Here is a 17,674-nt window from a genome sequence, read left to right as displayed (position 1 = left end):
TTTATTTGTACAAAATTAGCATTATCAAGACCAGAAAAAATTAAAAATAAAATAAAAATAAGTGGAGAAAGTCTATTTACAACAGATATCAACGAAATAAATAATTGTGACAAATTGCAAATCATCATTTCAAATGTCGAGATTGGAATCAGCAAAAGATGATAATTGAAAAACTTTTTTTTTCATTTGTTCTTCAAAGACAAACTTGTATTGGACGGCGACATTTTTCACAAACAACATGGCAACACCAATTAAATTTGCAACGACAATTTTCTTGTTTCATAATTGTACGAAAACCACGTCCACAACATAACATATCGCAACCACCGGTACCAGTACTATTTGTACATTCACGACCACGTGTACCTAATGAACCGGTTTGACGATCAACATTACAAAAATTTGGTGAATTTTCCGAATACACAAGGTCTTCTGGATTTGGCCAACGTGAATGATGCTGGTCTTCGGGTAAAAAACGTTTACCCGTATTATCCGATATTACTTGTACGGCCAAATCGAATTTATATTTAAGTCGATTGGATACACTACGTAAATTTGGTAATTGTCGCCAACAAGTTTTTGTTGTACATGATCCACTCATACCATGACATTTACATTTATGTTCCAGATAATTTCTTACCGACTAATTTGACAAACAACAAACAGAAAAAAATCAATATATTCTGTTAATCGATCAATCACACATCACTTACCAATCTACCTGCTTCATAATTATGTAATAAAATTTGATTTTTAAAATCATTATTACCACGTTTCCAAAGATTTTCATCTAAAAATTCTTTTGATTTACGATAAGCATAATTTATATAATTATTACAATAATTTTCTGCAAATAAAACTAGTTTAAAAACAAAAAGAAATTGATGAAATGATTAGTTGTAAATAACTAAATGAATAGCAAAACTTACAATTAGGATGTAATGTACGATATGGTTTTGTTTTAACATCACAATAACAATCCATTATTGTACCTTGTGCACAACCGGTTGCAATTTTATGTACAATAGCAGCCGATGTCATTGCATGTACGAATCCAGTTTCTCTTGTATCTTGTTTATGTGATAAAAAAAAAGGATTGATTGATTGATTTATCGATTTATTGATTTGATTTGAAATTGATTGAATTCACTTTACCTTTACTTAATAATTTTCTCATTGAACGTTTATTTTTTGTTGGACAATTCCATTTACGATCAGAAAATTGATATTGACATTCACGTACTGATTCAAATGAACCATTAATAATTTGTGATATTATTGTTGGTTCACGTTTACAAATATAAACCTGTCTGGAACGTAACCTGTTTACTTTACTACATATTCGATTTGGATCAACAATCAATAAACGGCTTAAAAACCTAGAATTTTTCCGAAAAACACAGGAAAAACAAACAAATAAAAAATCATTAATTGATTGATTAATGGATGTTGTTATCGATGAATTTTTGGGGTAAAAATCAACAACAACAACACTGGATTATTCAAACAAACAGAAAAAAAACATTGTTTATTCTTCCGTTTCGTGTTCTGGTAATAGTTTTTTTTCTGGGTTATATCTCCTTGTTTGTTTCAAATGTCTATTTTTTTTTGCTTTCTTTTGATAACAACCCAGGTAAAATACAAGAGGTAATGTAAACGAAAACGTAAAAAACAACATTAAACGCGGTAACTAACTACTGTTGTTTTCAATCGATAATCGATTATTAATGACAAATAATGGGGAGAAAGAAAATTGTCAATTGACATTTTTCAGATCAAAAAAAAAGTGAAACATGAGTGAAAAAAAAACATTATTGCTGATTTGTGGTTTTTGGGTTTGATTTCAAACATCTGTCTTTTTTTTTTTGCTCGTTTCATATCCAGACACCGAAATAAAAAGTGATAAATTTGTTTTTTTTTCCAAGGAAACCAAAACCAAAAAGTTCAAGTGTCAACCAACATATATTGGCGATTGAGGTGAACACACAGAGAGGTAAAGGTTAAAAGCGAACAATAAGCGTAGGTGGATTACAACAAAAAAAAAGGATTACTTAAAAATAATGGGGAAAAAACCATAAACGACCGACATAATATTATCGTTTTCTTTCTTCTTTCATTGCTCTCCAGGTAAAAAAAAAGAAACTAATTTCCGATCATTATGCTGTGTTATATGAATATTTGAATGGAAATTCATTGGTCATATGAATAAAGTCGATGATGATTATTGATGACGATTTACGAGTTTAAACCGGATATATTTGAAAATGAATAAAGAAACTCAAAATGTGGAATTAGCATAAAATTTTGTTTTTTTGACTTTACTTTCGTTTGATTTTCATTTTTTCTCTGGTTGAAATGCTAATCACATCATCATTACACTACACCACTAATCACCAGCACTAAAACCTAAATGATGCTAATATTTATGAGATACCTGGATGTTCTCTGTGTTTGTGTCGTGTGCTTTCTCGGTGTGTATTTAATTCATAAATTCAAGGATTCAATTTTCATTGACAAAAAAAAACTAAACTTACCATAAATTTGCTTCACCAATTTTACATGATGAATAGAAAAAAAGTGTGGCTACGATGAAAAATCGTTGAAAAAGCATCCTTTATCTATTTTTATTTTGATTTTTTTTTCCGAAAAACAGAGTGAAAATTTAACATAACATTCGGATTTCTTTTCAGTTGTTTTCAGTGGTTCGTCAGTGGTTGTTTTCTTCCAGGTTTTTCTGTGCTGAAAATTAATGAAACGAAAATGATAAAATAATAGGCTCATTAATGTCATATTTAGCCAAATAATAACACAAAAAAAAAATCAAAAATCAAACAAATAACGAAAAAAAAAAACTTGTTGCATTTCAAATACACACACAAAGTAATGGCAAAGGTCGTAACAACGAAGAAGAAGAAAAAAAAATTCCAATAACATCATCATCATCATCATCAATACAAAATAACTTAATTTGATGATGGACGACGACGGTAGAGGTCAAACACACAAACACTCTGTATAGGTATAGGTTGAATAAAAAACTGGATATCATTCAGGTAAGCATTTAACAAACAAAAAAAAAATCAAAATCAAATCAGCAAAAGAGAAAAAGAAACAAGACCGAATCACTTTTACCATGACGACGATGATGATCAAACGAACGAACGAAAGAAAGAAAGAATTATTAACATTGAATCGTTTGTTGAGAATTTGAATGTAACAATATAAACACCTTTTTTTTTTGTTTCTTGATAAATGAATGAAACTAAAACGAAAACTAATAACATCATTTAGAGCGATGTGTTTGTGTGTTTAAAGCTTTATTTTTATTATTATTATTATTCTTGATTTTGATTAGCATCATTCATTGAATGGGGACGACGGTACTTTTTTGTTTGTTTGTTTGAATATTTAGAAAAACAAAACAACCTTACCTACATGGATGTTCAAATTGAGAAAAACAGAAAACAAAGAAACACAGAAACAAAACAATGGTTAAACACAATGATAAAATCAACTAAAAATTTTGTTTTGTTTTGTTTGCTAATTCGCTGTTCGAATCAAAAAAAATTTGATTCATGAAAACAAAAAAAAAAAAATCTCTGACGTTTTTCAGGTGTTTGTATCGGAGTAAGCTAGATAAATTGAAATTTGCAAAAAAACAACGAAGATAAAGGTAGAGAGAGAGAGAATGATAGTTATTATTATAGTCAATTATATAATGAAACTATTGAATTTGGACAATTTTTCGTGTGTGTGTGTGTGTGTGGCTCGAAGGTCATCATCATTATAATCATGATTAGGGCAAAGATCAAGGCGCGTGTAATTAATCGTTGAGGAGGTGTGCAATGATAATGATGATGATGATGATCGGTTATAAGAGAATTTCTATTTCAAAAAAATAAAGAATTAAGTTAATTAAGTAGAAATAGACAACAGCAAAAATAGAAGACATTTTGTGGCTATTTCGAATCATTCATTCAATTTGAAGGGCTACTAATAAATTTTTAAAGTTGAAAAAAAACTAAATTATCATTGAATGATGTTGGGGAGTGGAAATAGTTGCAGGGGGAGGAAGGCAGGTACAAGAAGAGAGGGGGAAAGGAATAACATCATCAACTAAGTTTCTATGCAGCACACAAAGGTGAGAATGATGATGATGGAGATTCAAAAAGATGAAAAAAACATACATTTTTCTTTTTCATTTTCTTGGCTATCTTCTTTTCGTTTACCACACACAAAGGTAAGTAAAATCAAAGAAAGGTACAAAAAAAAGATTCACACTAATGACAGTGACCTCTGACCTAAGGACACTTTTAACACACTGTGTGTTGATCATATCTTTAAGATTGACTAAACTAAACTAACTAAATACCTAAAAGAAAATCTTTGAAAAAAAACAAGATTTTGATATGAATTTTTTCGTGGCAATCAAAAGAATCCAAAAATTACAACAAAAAAAAAGCCCAAAATGAATATCCTATGAATGTCTATTAAATAACACTAATTATCATCATTCAGATCAGATCATTCAGATATTTGATGATCGATCGATTAGACAAGAGAAAGATTAAAACAGATTTCAGATGATGAAATTGAAACGATAAAGGCAAACACCTATTTTCACACATTGATGATTGGTCACGAATTTTTGATTCTTAATAAAAATGATGCTAAATGTTCAGCCAAAAAGATCATCAATTATTTTTGATTCTTCACTTTTGAAAAAATCAAAATTGATCCAATTTTTTTTTGTTCTGGTTGTTTGAAGAAAAATCATGACTCCAGAACAACAACAACAACAACAAAGGTGATAACAAATTAATTAATTATGTTTTCAACAAAAAAAAAATTTGACATTTGAATCTGAAACATACCTTGTTTTTTTACCTGTCGAATTAAGCACAGAAAATTTAGAGATTTTGATGATGATGATGATGATGATGATTACTGGAATTAAAACCAAAAAAAAAGAAGATAATTTTCACAAATTTCGTGATTAATGATGTTCACCATTTGATGAGGACTGGGTGATGATTTTTGTTTGGTTTGTTTTTTTCGAAGTTAAATAAGTTTTTTTTTCTTAGATCAATGATGAGGATGATCATTGAACGCAATCAATGAAAATGATGATCATCATTGAAATGGTTGTGGTTGCTGTTCTCCATGATCATGATTCTGATGATGGTCATTTGGTCGTCGTCTAGCTAATTAGTAAATGGGATTTTTCATCAACATATGTTTAGTTTGTTGTTGTTTGTTGTAGACAAAAAAAAAATCTTCAATTCAATATTGAGACATAATGGCTACTGAATGAAAATAAAGGACACATGTTTTGTCCATTTTGTTTTGTTTTCTGGATTTCACATTTTATTAAAAATCAAACACGAAAAAAATCTTGTGAATACCGATGGGAAATGTTTTTGTTTTTGCTGTTGTTGTTTGTGGATTTGGTCTGGTCTGAATGATGATTATTTGTCGTCTGGCTGTCACCGATTCTTGAAAAAAATTTTCAAAAGGCGGAGTTTATGAATATCTGAATTTCTGATCTTAATCACGAGATTAACTGATATCGAGGATGATGATGTTTTGCGGATGAAAAACCAAAGCCAAAACAATGTAAATGTAGATCAATAAATTTCGTTGTTGTTCATGGATAGGTATTCACCTAACACATTCAATGTCTAACATAAAACTGAATGAAATATGTGAAATTTGTGAAAGCGCAAGATCAAAAAAACCAAACCAAACCATTATCATTATCATTGCCCTTTGCAGGTATGGTTGTGGTGGTTCTATGCGAGAAAATAAGGAGGTTCACCCACTTGTTTCACTTCATTTGAACATTTTTTTCTTTGTTGAATATTGAAGCAGCAGCAGTGAAAGAAGTGAAAAAAGCTCAACGAACGGCAAATCGATGATGGCCGCGACGGCGGCGGCGGCGGCGGCAGTGATCTTTACGTGGTTGTCGGTCGATCGATCGGGCCATTCGATGATGGTGTCGTTCGTTGTTGCTAGTCGATTCTTTCAACTAAACAACTACACAGTATTTAGTTCGCTACACAACCAAAATATACCCCTGTTTGATTGTAAAAATCGATGACCATCAATTAAAAGAAAAAAAGGTAGGCAGGTGAGTAAAGTTAAAACGGAAAAAAATGGTGGTAGAAGCTTTTTTCTTCCCAAACATTATCAATCAAGAAAACATTTTTTTTTTTTTTTGATAGATGTTTCTGGAATCAAATTGCCATTCATTCATCATATCTTTCATGAGATTTTTCGTTGTAGTATCCTGGACAACAACAACAACCAAAAAACCCAATGAAGAATGTGTCAATATTACAAACATAGAGAAAATATATCACACCATTTATTGAATTGAATTTTCAAGCCAATAATCAATACTATTCAAATATTGATTTTATGATGCAAACAAGCAAATAAGCACGAAAAGCAAGAAAGAAAGAGAAAAACCACTTGAAAAAATAGGTGTTATCAAATATAGATTATTATGCGATAATCTATGTATGTGATGTGGTGATTGATATTTGATTGATTGATTTGCGTGTGATTTTTTGTTGTTTTCGCATTTTGCTAATTTCATTTTTATTTATAAACAAATTGTAATTCTGAAAGTAATTTTGATTTTTAATAAGTTTTTACAAGAGATTTATTCAAGAGATTTTTATGTTGTTGTTGTTGTTGATTGAGCAGAGAAACAAATTATAAGAAAAATAATCAGATTTTTATAATGAATATTTATAAATATAATTAATAAACAAAAATTAAGCAGAAAAGAAAAAAAAAGAATCAACGAAAAATGGATTTTATCGGATGTTACAAGTGCGATGATGATTGATGATTAATGATTCTGTAGCGGCCATCAATTCTATCAAAGTGAATGAATCCATTCATACGGTTGTGTTAGATGTGTTCAGGAACAGCGATAAATTTTTTTCTTAATTTTACATATTTTACAATTGACCTGGTAGAGATGTAAAAATGATTTGAAATAGAAAACGAAACAAAAAGACAAAAAAAGCAAGGTAAATATTCATCAAATGGATTGATTGATTGATTTGTTATTGATTTTATTGATTTGATTGATTATTTACCTGACAACACCAATGAAATGTACAATTACAACGTTCATATTCTTCAATTTCTTCAGTTTCATAGCCACGACCACAACATAGTAGATGACAACCTTTTGGGAAAATTTTTCAGAAAAGTTTTGTTCGATTAATGAAAATTTTTCTGAATTTTTTTAAAATTCAAAAATTCAATTTACCTTCAACACCAATTGATGATGCATTACATTGACGACCTTGTGTACCCATTATACCATATTTATGATTTGGAACGCAAAAATCAGGTGATTCTTCGAAATAAATTAAATCTTCACGTGTTGGTGTTTTATATCCTTTATTTTAGTTAAAAAATCAAATGGAAATATGGAAATTGAAAAATACGAAATACAAGCTCAGATGCAAAAACGCAAGTGCAAAAACGCAGAAGCAAACGCAAGCAAAAAAGCAAACAAAAACATACCCATTTCATATGGTTTTAATTGAACATGTTTCATCATTTTCCGAGTGAAACCACGATATTCATTACTAATTGATACACGTGATGCACCATCAAAACGATCTTTTAAATTATTACCAATATCATGAAATGATGGTAAACGCATCCAACATGTTTGTAATGTACTATTTATTTACAAATCAAAGTTAAAAACACTGACTTTGAAAGAAGGGCCAAAAATTTTTAAAACAAAAACAAAACTTACCATGATCCACTCATACCATGACATTTACATTCACGTCTCATTTCATTTGATACATGCTGTAAAAGAAAAATTGAGAAATTTGAATGAAAAAACACGAAAACATTTTGAAATATGAAAATCAAAATCGACCCGGAATCGATAATCGATAAAAAAAAATCACTCGACCTTTATGCATATTTTTCTTTACATAATAAATAAATATCTTATTATCTATTTTTGTAAAACAAATATTTTGCATTCAAATCAAACATTTTTTCCTATTTAGTTTGTTTGTTTTTTGTATCATTTACCTATCAGGTTATCACTATATCACTATATGAATTGGCTGCCCATTATCATCATCATTCAATGAATGATGATGAAGTTATATCAGTGATAATGGTAAAGCAGAGAAAGAAAAAAATTGACGATAAACGACAAATTCTCAAACGATCAATCACTTATCAGGTATATTGATCTGGTATGGAAAAAATTTTCTTTCACCAATAATAAGTATGATGATGATGGTCACAAGGTAGACAATTGGCCACTAGTCTTATCTAAGTTTTGTCTCAATTTTGCCTCAAGTCATCAATTGGTAATCGAAAAGGTAAATCAAAAAAAAATCGATTGTATAAACGATGATTATTATGATGATTATGACCAATGATGTCATTTAACGAAGATAGAGAAAAAATCATTTTGAATTCAAATCAAAAATCAAAGATGATGATGACCATCTTTTCAATGAAATAAGTGTGTGGACATCATCATAATTTCACCAAAGAAAGTTTTTCTTTGAAAAAAGAAGAAACTTATCTTAATTGAAATGATAAATGAATGAAAATCATCAAATCAATCCAATTTAGCTTTAACACACACACACCAAACACATCAAATATTTCTAGATAGAATTTCTCTCTCTCTCTCTCTCACTCACTCATCATATTTCGATCGATGAATAGATAAATATTCTGTATGTGGCATCATCATCGTTATGATACATTTATGGAGAGAAAAAGATAGATAATTTTTCAATTGCCAATCCGATTAGTTTAGTTTAGTTAGTTTAGTCTATTGAAAATTGCATCACAAATTTACAGCAAAAATCATCTTCATTTTCGAATATAATCACCAAAATGAAAAATATATTTAAATTTTATGAGCGTAAAATTCAATTCAACTTTTTTCAGGTAATTTTTTTTTCTTTTGGTGAATCCATTAGAAGATGCATAAAGAGAGAAAAGCATATCATAATCAATAAGACTTTCTCACGAGATTTTTTGCTTCTTTTCTGGCCAAAAGTTTTCGAGAAATTCTGCTTTATGGAAAAATTCTTTCAAAAGCCAAAATGATCAGCAATAATAATGATAATTGGTGAACAAATGGAGCGTAAAATTAGCCTTTTTTTTTGCTCAATGTGTGTGTGTTGACCAAATGATCAAATGATGATGATGATGATGATGATATGATCACCACCAAAATACAATTAACGATTTGAAACAAACACCTGGACAAACTACCATCACCATTATCATTTTGTACTAGGTAAAAAAACAATCAAAATCGATGTACAAATTGATTTATATATTCATTTTAGGTTATTTCAATTTGTTGACCTGATCAATTGACTAACTAACTAACTAACTAACTAACTAACTTTGTAAGTGTAAGTGTCTCAATTAGTCAAATTTCTCTCACACTTACACTGTGTGTGTTTATTTGAATGACCAATGAAATTTTTTTTCAGGTAAAAAAAAATCACTCAGACCATTCAGATGATAAGATCTTTGTGTGTGTGTGCGCTCGCATTGATCATTGTCATCATCATCATCATCATCGATTAACGGTGAAAAAATCTTATGATGGTGAATCGAAAGAAAAAAAACAAACTACAAGGCAATTGACTTTTTAACCAATAAATTTGAAATACATGAAAAGAAGAAAAAACACATAAAGATTTTGGTGTGGAATGTTTGAAATAACGACAACAATTTCTTGGCTAAATTTATCCTTAAAATTGAAATATCAAAACGATATTTCGTCGTCGTTAACGCTAACGACGAATAATAATTGTCATGTTTTTTTTTGTACATTGTTACATTGTGTGACAAACTTTTCAATTGAACAAAAAATTGTTTCAGATTTTTCTTTTACCTGCTTTACCTGCCTCTTGTATTACAACTTGTAAAGCAAAAATTTTTTCAATGAAAAAAACTAAGCCATGTAAGTAAGTGATGATTAGAGAAATATTATCACAATCACAAATATATATCTGGCTCAATTTGTTACGCATGCCAAAAACCAAAAACCAAAAATCTCTTGTATACCGGTGGTCCAAGAAGAAGGAACAAACAAAACAAATGAAATAAATCAGCAGGACCCAAATAGAGAGATTATTACCAATCATCATCAATGATATTACAATAACATTTTTGTGTGTGTGACATGAGTGTTAAAAAAAAAATACTTTTTTTGGTCCCCTTTATTTCATTTTGGGATCTTTCATCACCACCATCATCATCTCCGTGGTTAAAGAAACTTATACCACAAAGAAATCAAAAGTAATAAAGTAAAGTAACAACAAAAAAAAATTGATCATCACCAACATGAAGGTGATCATTAGGTTCTTTTCATTTCAGGTTACATATGGTTTTTTTTCAATGTTAATTCAAGAAAAAAAAAATTCTTCATTTGAAAAAAAGAAAAAACGATTTTCGGCCCGAATGACTTTCGAAATAACCCAATGAACAACAGAAAAAATGTTTGACGCTGGTGGTGGTCAAATATTGGTCAAAATGAAAAAAAAATTAACACTACACCTACCTTGGTGGAAATTTGTTCCATCAAAAGAAAAAAAAAATATTTTCTGATGGAACAACAGGGAGAAAAACAACATGTATACAACCTATACACAAACAAACACACACAGTGCATGTCTTAATTATTGTTCAATGATGATCATTACAACAGGTAACAGGTAACACCGTGTGACAGATGATAAAGATATTTTCAATTTGTGAAATATATATCATTTCTGTGTGTGGACAACTTAAACTAAAAACTTAACACTGGTGGTGGTGGTGATGGCTTGATTATCATTGATTCAGGGCACCCGTTGTTTGTTTGTTGTTTTTTTTTATATTCAAAATTTTTAATTTATTTGTTTTGTTTGACATGATTGACTATGATGATCATGATCTTCTCTGTTCTCTCTCTTGTTTTACTAACACCTAATTAAAAAAAATTTTAGCCTAGATCTTTCACTACACACAGGTAAGTTTCTTAAATTGTCATTCAGTAACTCAGTGTTGAATTTTGTCAATGAAAAGAAAAAATAAAATAAAATAACTTACCAAACGACCAGCTTCATTATTATGTAGATTCATAACAAAACGAAGATCACGACCACGTTCAGCTGAATCAACAAATTGTCGAGCAAATTTATAACCAAAATCAATATTATCTGAACAACCACCCCATTCCCAATCCATACCGGATGGTTTACGATTATAACGATAATCACATGTACATGTTTCAATCATACCTGTTCATTTTTGTTTTGAATGAAAATTCATTGATAATCAAATTAGGTAAACTAATTAAATTCAAATTCAAATCAAATAACTAAATTACCTTCACTACAAGCACGTGCAATTGAATGTGCAACAGCAGCACTTGTTAATGCATAAACAAATGCTGTTTCACGGCATCCTACAGATTTATGAAAGAAAAATGGAAAAACAAAAATTCGGTTGATAAAACAGAAAATTGCTTGAACAAGGTGAAATAGATTATTTGATCAATTACATACCCCTTTGAATAATTTTACCAAAAACATGTTTACCCTTTTTCCAATCATTAACCGGACAATTCCAACGACGATCTTTAAATTGTAATTGACATTCATTAATAGCCATTTTCATTGCACGTGTAATAGCAATTAGTATGCCTGGATTATCACGTACTAATTTTCTTTGTTTTTTACGTAATGGTAAATTCATTGATGTTAATAATTGATTTGTTTGTTGAATGGAATTTGTACCACCGCCTGATGATGATGAAGGTAATATTAAATTTGTATGACGACCATCCATATGTTGTTGTTGTTGTTGTTTGGTTACATCAAACGATGATGATTCAATCATTGTTGATGATGGTGATGGCTGACGAGCAATGTCCCTGATGATTTGAATAAACACATTAATCGATTTTGGTAAACAAATTACAAAAATGCAAAGCAAATATAAGCACACAGACTATATTTGCAGCCGTAAAAGCATGAGGAAGTTTACATTACAAAGTGATGATGATGATCGATTGATTGATTGATTGACCAATTGTCAATCTGAATCAACAAATATTTCGACAGGAAATTTGTCGGAGAAAAAGGTAAACATTTTTTTTCTAAATTATTATCCATAATATCAAATCAATCAATCAAAGATTTGGGTCACCAAATAAAAAATATCTGCCTAAAACACCTTTTTTCTATCTAGCGAGAAATCATTGTGAAAAAACCCAAAAATCTTTGTGAAATTTTAATCATTGCGTTACATACAAACAACTTCATTAATGGTCAATATTTTGAAAGTTTAAACCACTTTTAAAAAGTTCATTAAGAAATTCAAATTGAATTTTCAAATTTTGTTTTTCTAATCAATGAAATGTTAGAATTTTCGGGCTGCTTAATAAGATGATTTAAAAAGTGGCTTATTTGCGACGGAATTAACTAAAAAAAACTGATCAGAATCTTCTTTTTTTAAACATTGATTAGATTAGATCACTTGTTGTTTGGATGTGTTTATCCAAATCAAATCGACAGAAAGACCCTCGACGTCGTTGTTGATCGTTTTAATTAGGTTTAGATGAAATGAAAAAGACAAAAACTTATAGCCACTTAATGGCAATTTTCAGCTAATTTAACCGAAAGAAAACAAAAATCCGAAAGATTTCTGTGTAGGATGGATGATATGATACCAGAAAGAAACAATCCGCATCAATCAGTAATATAAAGAAATAAATACCGACAATCCGATCAGGTAGGTAAATGGAAAAGGAATTTTATCAAATCTAGCTACCTGTCGCATTTTTTTCTGTGTTTGTTTTGATAGTGTCAAATTGATACACGAAAGATATGAAGCAAGAAAAAAAAACAAAACGGCCAATGTCCTTCTGATGAGGCTAAAGCTGTGAATTTTTTTTTCTTTCCTAATAAAGCACCGAGAACAAACGAAAAAAGCTCGAATCACTCAATCATCGAGAAATTGATTGAAATGAAAAATAACAATCGAAAAAATCAAAAAGTCAAAATATTCGGAATGCAAAAGAAAATCTTATCAAACTGTTTTAATCTCGAATCTTTTTTTGCGTTCGACAATCACCAAAACGATTCGTTTGAATGAAATTTTTGATTTTGTTTTTTGACAATGATTTTGTTGGATGTTTAATTAGAGGATAGATAGACAATCGAATGATGGCTGCAGTCAATGTTTTTTCTCTAATTCAAACATCCCAAAAAAAAATTCCAGCATCAAAAAAATTTGATTCAAATCAATTTGGACAACAACGAAAGCAAAGAGACTACTGTTTGATTTTTGATTTTATCACTAACTGTCGATCGAAAAAATCAAAAATCAAAACCAAGAGCAAGACAACAACAACAAAAACCTAATCTAATCAAATCCATGCATGTTTTTCTTTTCGCTCTCTCAACGTTTTAATTTTTTCGTTTGGCACATGTCAGACATATACACAGAAAAATCACTTTCCTGTGTTGTCCAGGTAGTTCAGGTTGTTGGCTTCAAAAAAAAAGAAAAAAAATTTTCTTGGTAAAAACGAAACAAAACAAAATTGTAATTAACAACAAACAACAAACAAGCAAACAATGATGATGGTTAATAATAACAGGTTAGCTAGCTAGGACCCTTGGATAATGAAACTGAATGAAAACCAAACGCATGGCCAAGCAAGCCCGAAAAGATTACGTGCATGTCACAACAGCCAAGTTAAATTTGATGATGATGATCAGAAAAGTGTAAGAAAGAAGAATTATCTTTTACACCAAAAAAATGACATACAAACAACAACAACAGAAATGACAAAACAGACATATAAAGACAATTAAGAGAAATACTCATTACATCTATCACCTTTTTTCTTGTTTTGTTTAGTTTTTTTTTTCGTCTACTAAAATTCATTATCATCATTATTAATGTTGAAACCGGCTGCTGTTGTTGTTTTTGTTCATTTGTTCACTAATAAGAAGAAAAATATCAATTTTCTCATTCAAGCTTGACATTTTTTTTTTTTTGCCTAATTTTTTTCCAGAAAAAAGATGATGATGATCATCATCATTAGAGAGTTGTTGTTTGTTTCATTTCAAACTAATGATACATCCGACATATTTCCATACACACACTTAATAATCCAATTTGAAAGAAACAGAAAAAAAAGATTCAAATTTTGTTTTTTTCAAAATCTTATCAGTTTAAATTCAAATTCAAATTCATTCACTACGGTTGGTTGAGCAACCAAAATGAAGAAAGAAAGATCCGAGAATGAATCTCAACAAGAAGAAACTCAGACGATATTGAAAAAACATTGATTATTTTTCAAAACAAACTTACCACCATTTACCACCAACACCAGCACCTTTCATTGATGCTGCAATCATATTTGTTTCAATCATCATTGGATTTATACTTCTTGGTATTTGATTTGATATTATTGAATTTCTTCGTAATAATGATTGTGGTGATGAACTACTACTTGATCGTTGGACAATATTATTATTCGTCGTTGTTGACGATGGTTGATGATTATTATGATGTGAAAAATAATTCTGTAAATTTGTATTTTGATATAACAATTGTTGCTGTTGTTGTAATGGAAATGGTATCGATAATAATTGACTATTATAATATGGGCTTTTTATCGCATTTTGTTGTTGTTGTTGTTGTTGTTGTGTGTTTGTTTGATGATAATTTGAATGATGATGATTATTGTGATGAATTTGCGGTTTTATCATTCGATTTGATCGATGTTGTTCGGGTTGTTGTCGATTAATCGTTGATGGTGAAGAATAATTTAAATTCGTATGATGAATATAATGTTGTAGATGATAATGTGGTGATATTGAACGAGTTGCGGTTGTCGATGATGATGATGACCGCCAATGATCACTACTGCTACTTTGTTGTGGATTGGCATCAATTATCATCATTATTAATGATAAACAAATAAATATTGGCCATCTATATGATGATGAGATCATAGAAAGAGATCTACTACTTTCAGGTAAACATCGATTAAATTGGCATCTGTTTTCGTTGTTGGCAATAAAAATTTTTGTACATTTTTGTTGATGATGAGAATGTGGATGATAATAATTTGATGATGATGATGACCAGATTGATGAATCTATACTTTGATGATGGTAATGATGATTATTTATTGATGATGATTGTTCAGGTGGATCAACAAAAAAGTTAATCCTTTTTCGATTAACCGATGATCGATTATGATAAGTCATATTTATTATTGTTTTTGATTGATTGATTGCATATTCATTCAAAGAAAAGGGATGCATGAAAATTTTTGATTTTGATAACAAAAAACAAAAGAATTTTGAATCTCTCATTCATTCATTCATTCATTCATTCTCTTTTAACATTCATAGAAAAATCATTTGAACTTGACTGTACGATGGCTATCTAACGAATGTTTTTAATGCTACCTATGATTGAGAAAAAAAAATCGCACACACACACACACACAAACACCAAATAGATTTGAAGTGATGATTCTTTCTTTCTCTCTCTCCATTTTTATTTTCCAGGATTGTTTGCTGTCCTGTAACCATGACTGACTGTTATTAATGTTGATTCAAATACATGTGTATAACGTTGGTGTTGTTTCTATTGCGTGTTCACTCACTGTGTGTTTGTGCCCATTTCATTGACTCTTCATTCATTCATTTTATTTCAATGAACGATATCTATCTATCTATCTAGCTATCTAACTACCTTTATACGAAACAGCATACACAACATCATACAGGTGTGATGATAAAGGGGGAGAAATTTTCATAAATTCTATGAAATTTTCATTACCCAGACAACAAAGTTTTCAAAAATTTTTAATTTTTAATTTTTTCCCAATTAATTCAAATCAATCAATCAGCCATTTTGATTGGTTTGAAAAAAGGGGGGTTGACATTTATTGATTTTCATTCATTCATTCGCTGTCCAGAAAAAAAGAACGATTAATCAATGACCAATCAAATGTTATGAATATTTGTATAATCATTTGTGATTGGTTAATAGTCGAAACATATGCTCCGCCTTAAGTACCGCCCAATCGTTTTATATATACAGTGTACATAACAGAGTATACGAAAAATACTTGATTTTTTTTCTGATTTGTCCCAATGTTGTTTTTGAAAGATGTTTTTTTTAAACCAATTTAAAAAAAAAAAATCTTCGAGAATGAAAACGATATCAGATTTTTAGAAGAAGAAAACAGAGAAAAAACATTTTGCAATCAATAGGTAGGCTATATACCTGACCTGTGTATGTTTGTGTTTTAAATTAATTTTTGTTTTCTCATTTCTCATTACTGATGATGATGTTCGTGTCAAGAATTTCTATGTTTTTTTTCTTTATTTCGGGCACACCAGGTATAGGGCCTTTGTTATTAACAAACATGTCAGACACACACACACACACATATATCAACGTGGTAGGTCTTAAATTTTTTCATCGACTAATTGAATAGTTTTAGTTACCTTATCTAGGTTCAATTTACCTGTTGCATTGTTGTTGTTGTCTTCATTTATTTTTTCTAGGTGTTATTATTATTATGGCCAAACAACAACAACAACAACAACCAGAACAACAACAACAAAATTGAAATATTTTGATGTCTGGATTAGTATTGATTGTGTGTGTGTGTGTTTTTATGTGAAAGGTGAACGTGTTACCATGATAGATGATGATCATCATCATCAATTCAGAATTCATTCAATTATATTATGACCTTTTTTGTAGTTTTGTTTTGTTTTGTTTTTCAAGTTACGTTAGTTTTTTTCCTTTACCAAACAAAATGATGCCAGAGGGTTTATTTTGCCTATTTTTGATTTTAGATTTTTTAGTTTTTTTCAAGGTAATTGAGACCTATATATTTGATTGATAATTTTCATGGTAAATTTTAAAATTTTTCCTTGAAAAGGATGTATACCTTGATGTAAATATGGTGAATGAATGTGGTGTGTGTGTGTTAATAATTTGTTTAATTTGATCTTTGAAAGTTATTAACGAAAAAAAAATTGAATGTCTACCTAGCTACTGGCGGCTTTACTTTTATCCAAACAGAAACAAAAAAAAATGTCTTTTGATCTTTTTTGGGTAACACAAAAAAACCACGACATTATTCATATATCGATATAACATGTTGTTGACATTTGCCGCATTATAGCTGCTGTTGTTGTTGATGATAATTGCGGCTGGACACACACATAAACATGATGATGATGGCTAGCCAATGATCATAAAAAAAATTATAGTCCGACTGACTGACTGAATAAAAATGAATGGAAATGAATATAGCCACTGCCCATATTATATTTTAAATATTTTATAAGCCCTATTTAACGCTTGATTACTTTCAAAACATACCAAAAAAAAAAAAAAACCAAATTGAAAAAAAAACACTAAACACATTGACTAAATACTGAACCATTGACAAGAACATAGACATCATCATCAATGATGATGATGGTGATCATCAGTGAAAAGCGAAAAAACTAAACTAAACTAAACCGAAACCGATATTATACCGTGCCACTGTAATTCTTCTGTATAGTCAATTCGGTTTTTGTTATAAGTCTTTTCCCTCACTATATCG

The 17,674-nt window shown here is 29.7% G+C and overlaps 2 protein-coding genes across 2 annotated transcripts; both read right to left on the bottom strand.

Moving 5' to 3' along the window:
• Positions 1–49: 49 nt before the first annotated feature.
• On the bottom strand, positions 50–6,188 carry LOC113795868 (protein Wnt-6-like). Its single transcript, XM_075821344.1, has 6 exons — positions 4,875–6,188; positions 2,535–2,739; positions 1,156–1,379; positions 930–1,070; positions 714–859; positions 50–643 (listed from the first exon to the last, which is right to left on the bottom strand). Exons 2-6 carry the CDS (start codon positions 2,609–2,611, stop codon positions 194–196), a joined length of 1,038 nt encoding a protein of 345 aa, XP_075677459.1. The 5' UTR covers positions 2,612–2,739; positions 4,875–6,188; the 3' UTR covers positions 50–193.
• Positions 6,189–6,646: 458 nt separating this feature from the next.
• Positions 6,647–15,719, bottom strand: LOC113795867 (uncharacterized). The gene is made up of 9 exons (XM_027346097.2): positions 14,398–15,719; positions 11,583–11,950; positions 11,405–11,482; positions 11,125–11,315; positions 7,790–7,845; positions 7,549–7,709; positions 7,289–7,420; positions 7,113–7,204; positions 6,647–6,982 (listed from the first exon to the last, which is right to left on the bottom strand). Exons 1-9 carry the CDS (start codon positions 15,408–15,410, stop codon positions 6,932–6,934), a joined length of 2,142 nt encoding a protein of 713 aa, XP_027201898.2. The 5' UTR covers positions 15,411–15,719; the 3' UTR covers positions 6,647–6,931.
• Positions 15,720–17,674: the final 1,955 nt, after the last annotated feature.

This window comes from Dermatophagoides pteronyssinus, unplaced genomic scaffold (assembly GCF_027571235.1).
Source record: "Dermatophagoides pteronyssinus isolate colony J.1.1.1.1 unplaced genomic scaffold, Derpt_VIB-CSIC_2022.12 sq0009, whole genome shotgun sequence".
NCBI classification, from domain to species: Eukaryota; Metazoa; Arthropoda; class Arachnida; order Sarcoptiformes; family Pyroglyphidae; genus Dermatophagoides; species Dermatophagoides pteronyssinus.
Note: the sequence above shows the minus strand (reverse complement) of the source record. Positions and strands in the feature narration are given on the sequence as shown.

Excerpts from the sequence above, each read along its gene's own strand:
- LOC113795868 (XM_075821344.1), bottom strand. The coding sequence starts at position 2,611 with ATGCTTTTTCAACGATTTTTCATCGTAGCCACACTTTTTTTCTATTCA. Across the intron at positions 1,071-1,155 it reads GAGAAAATTATTAAGTAAAG|ATACAAGAGAAACTGGATTC; the intron begins GTAAAGTGAATT and ends CACATAAACAAG. Across the intron at positions 644-713 it reads ATTATGAAGCAGGTAGATTG|TCGGTAAGAAATTATCTGGA; the intron begins GTAAGTGATGTG and ends TTGTCAAATTAG.
- LOC113795867 (XM_027346097.2), bottom strand. The coding sequence starts at position 15,410 with ATGAGAGATTCAAAATTCTTTTGTTTTTTGTTATCAAAATCAAAAATT. Across the intron at positions 11,316-11,404 it reads TGCACGTGCTTGTAGTGAAG|GTATGATTGAAACATGTACA; the intron begins GTAATTTAGTTA and ends AAAAATGAACAG. Across the intron at positions 7,205-7,288 it reads ATCATCAATTGGTGTTGAAG|GTTGTCATCTACTATGTTGT; the intron begins GTAAATTGAATT and ends TTTTCCCAAAAG.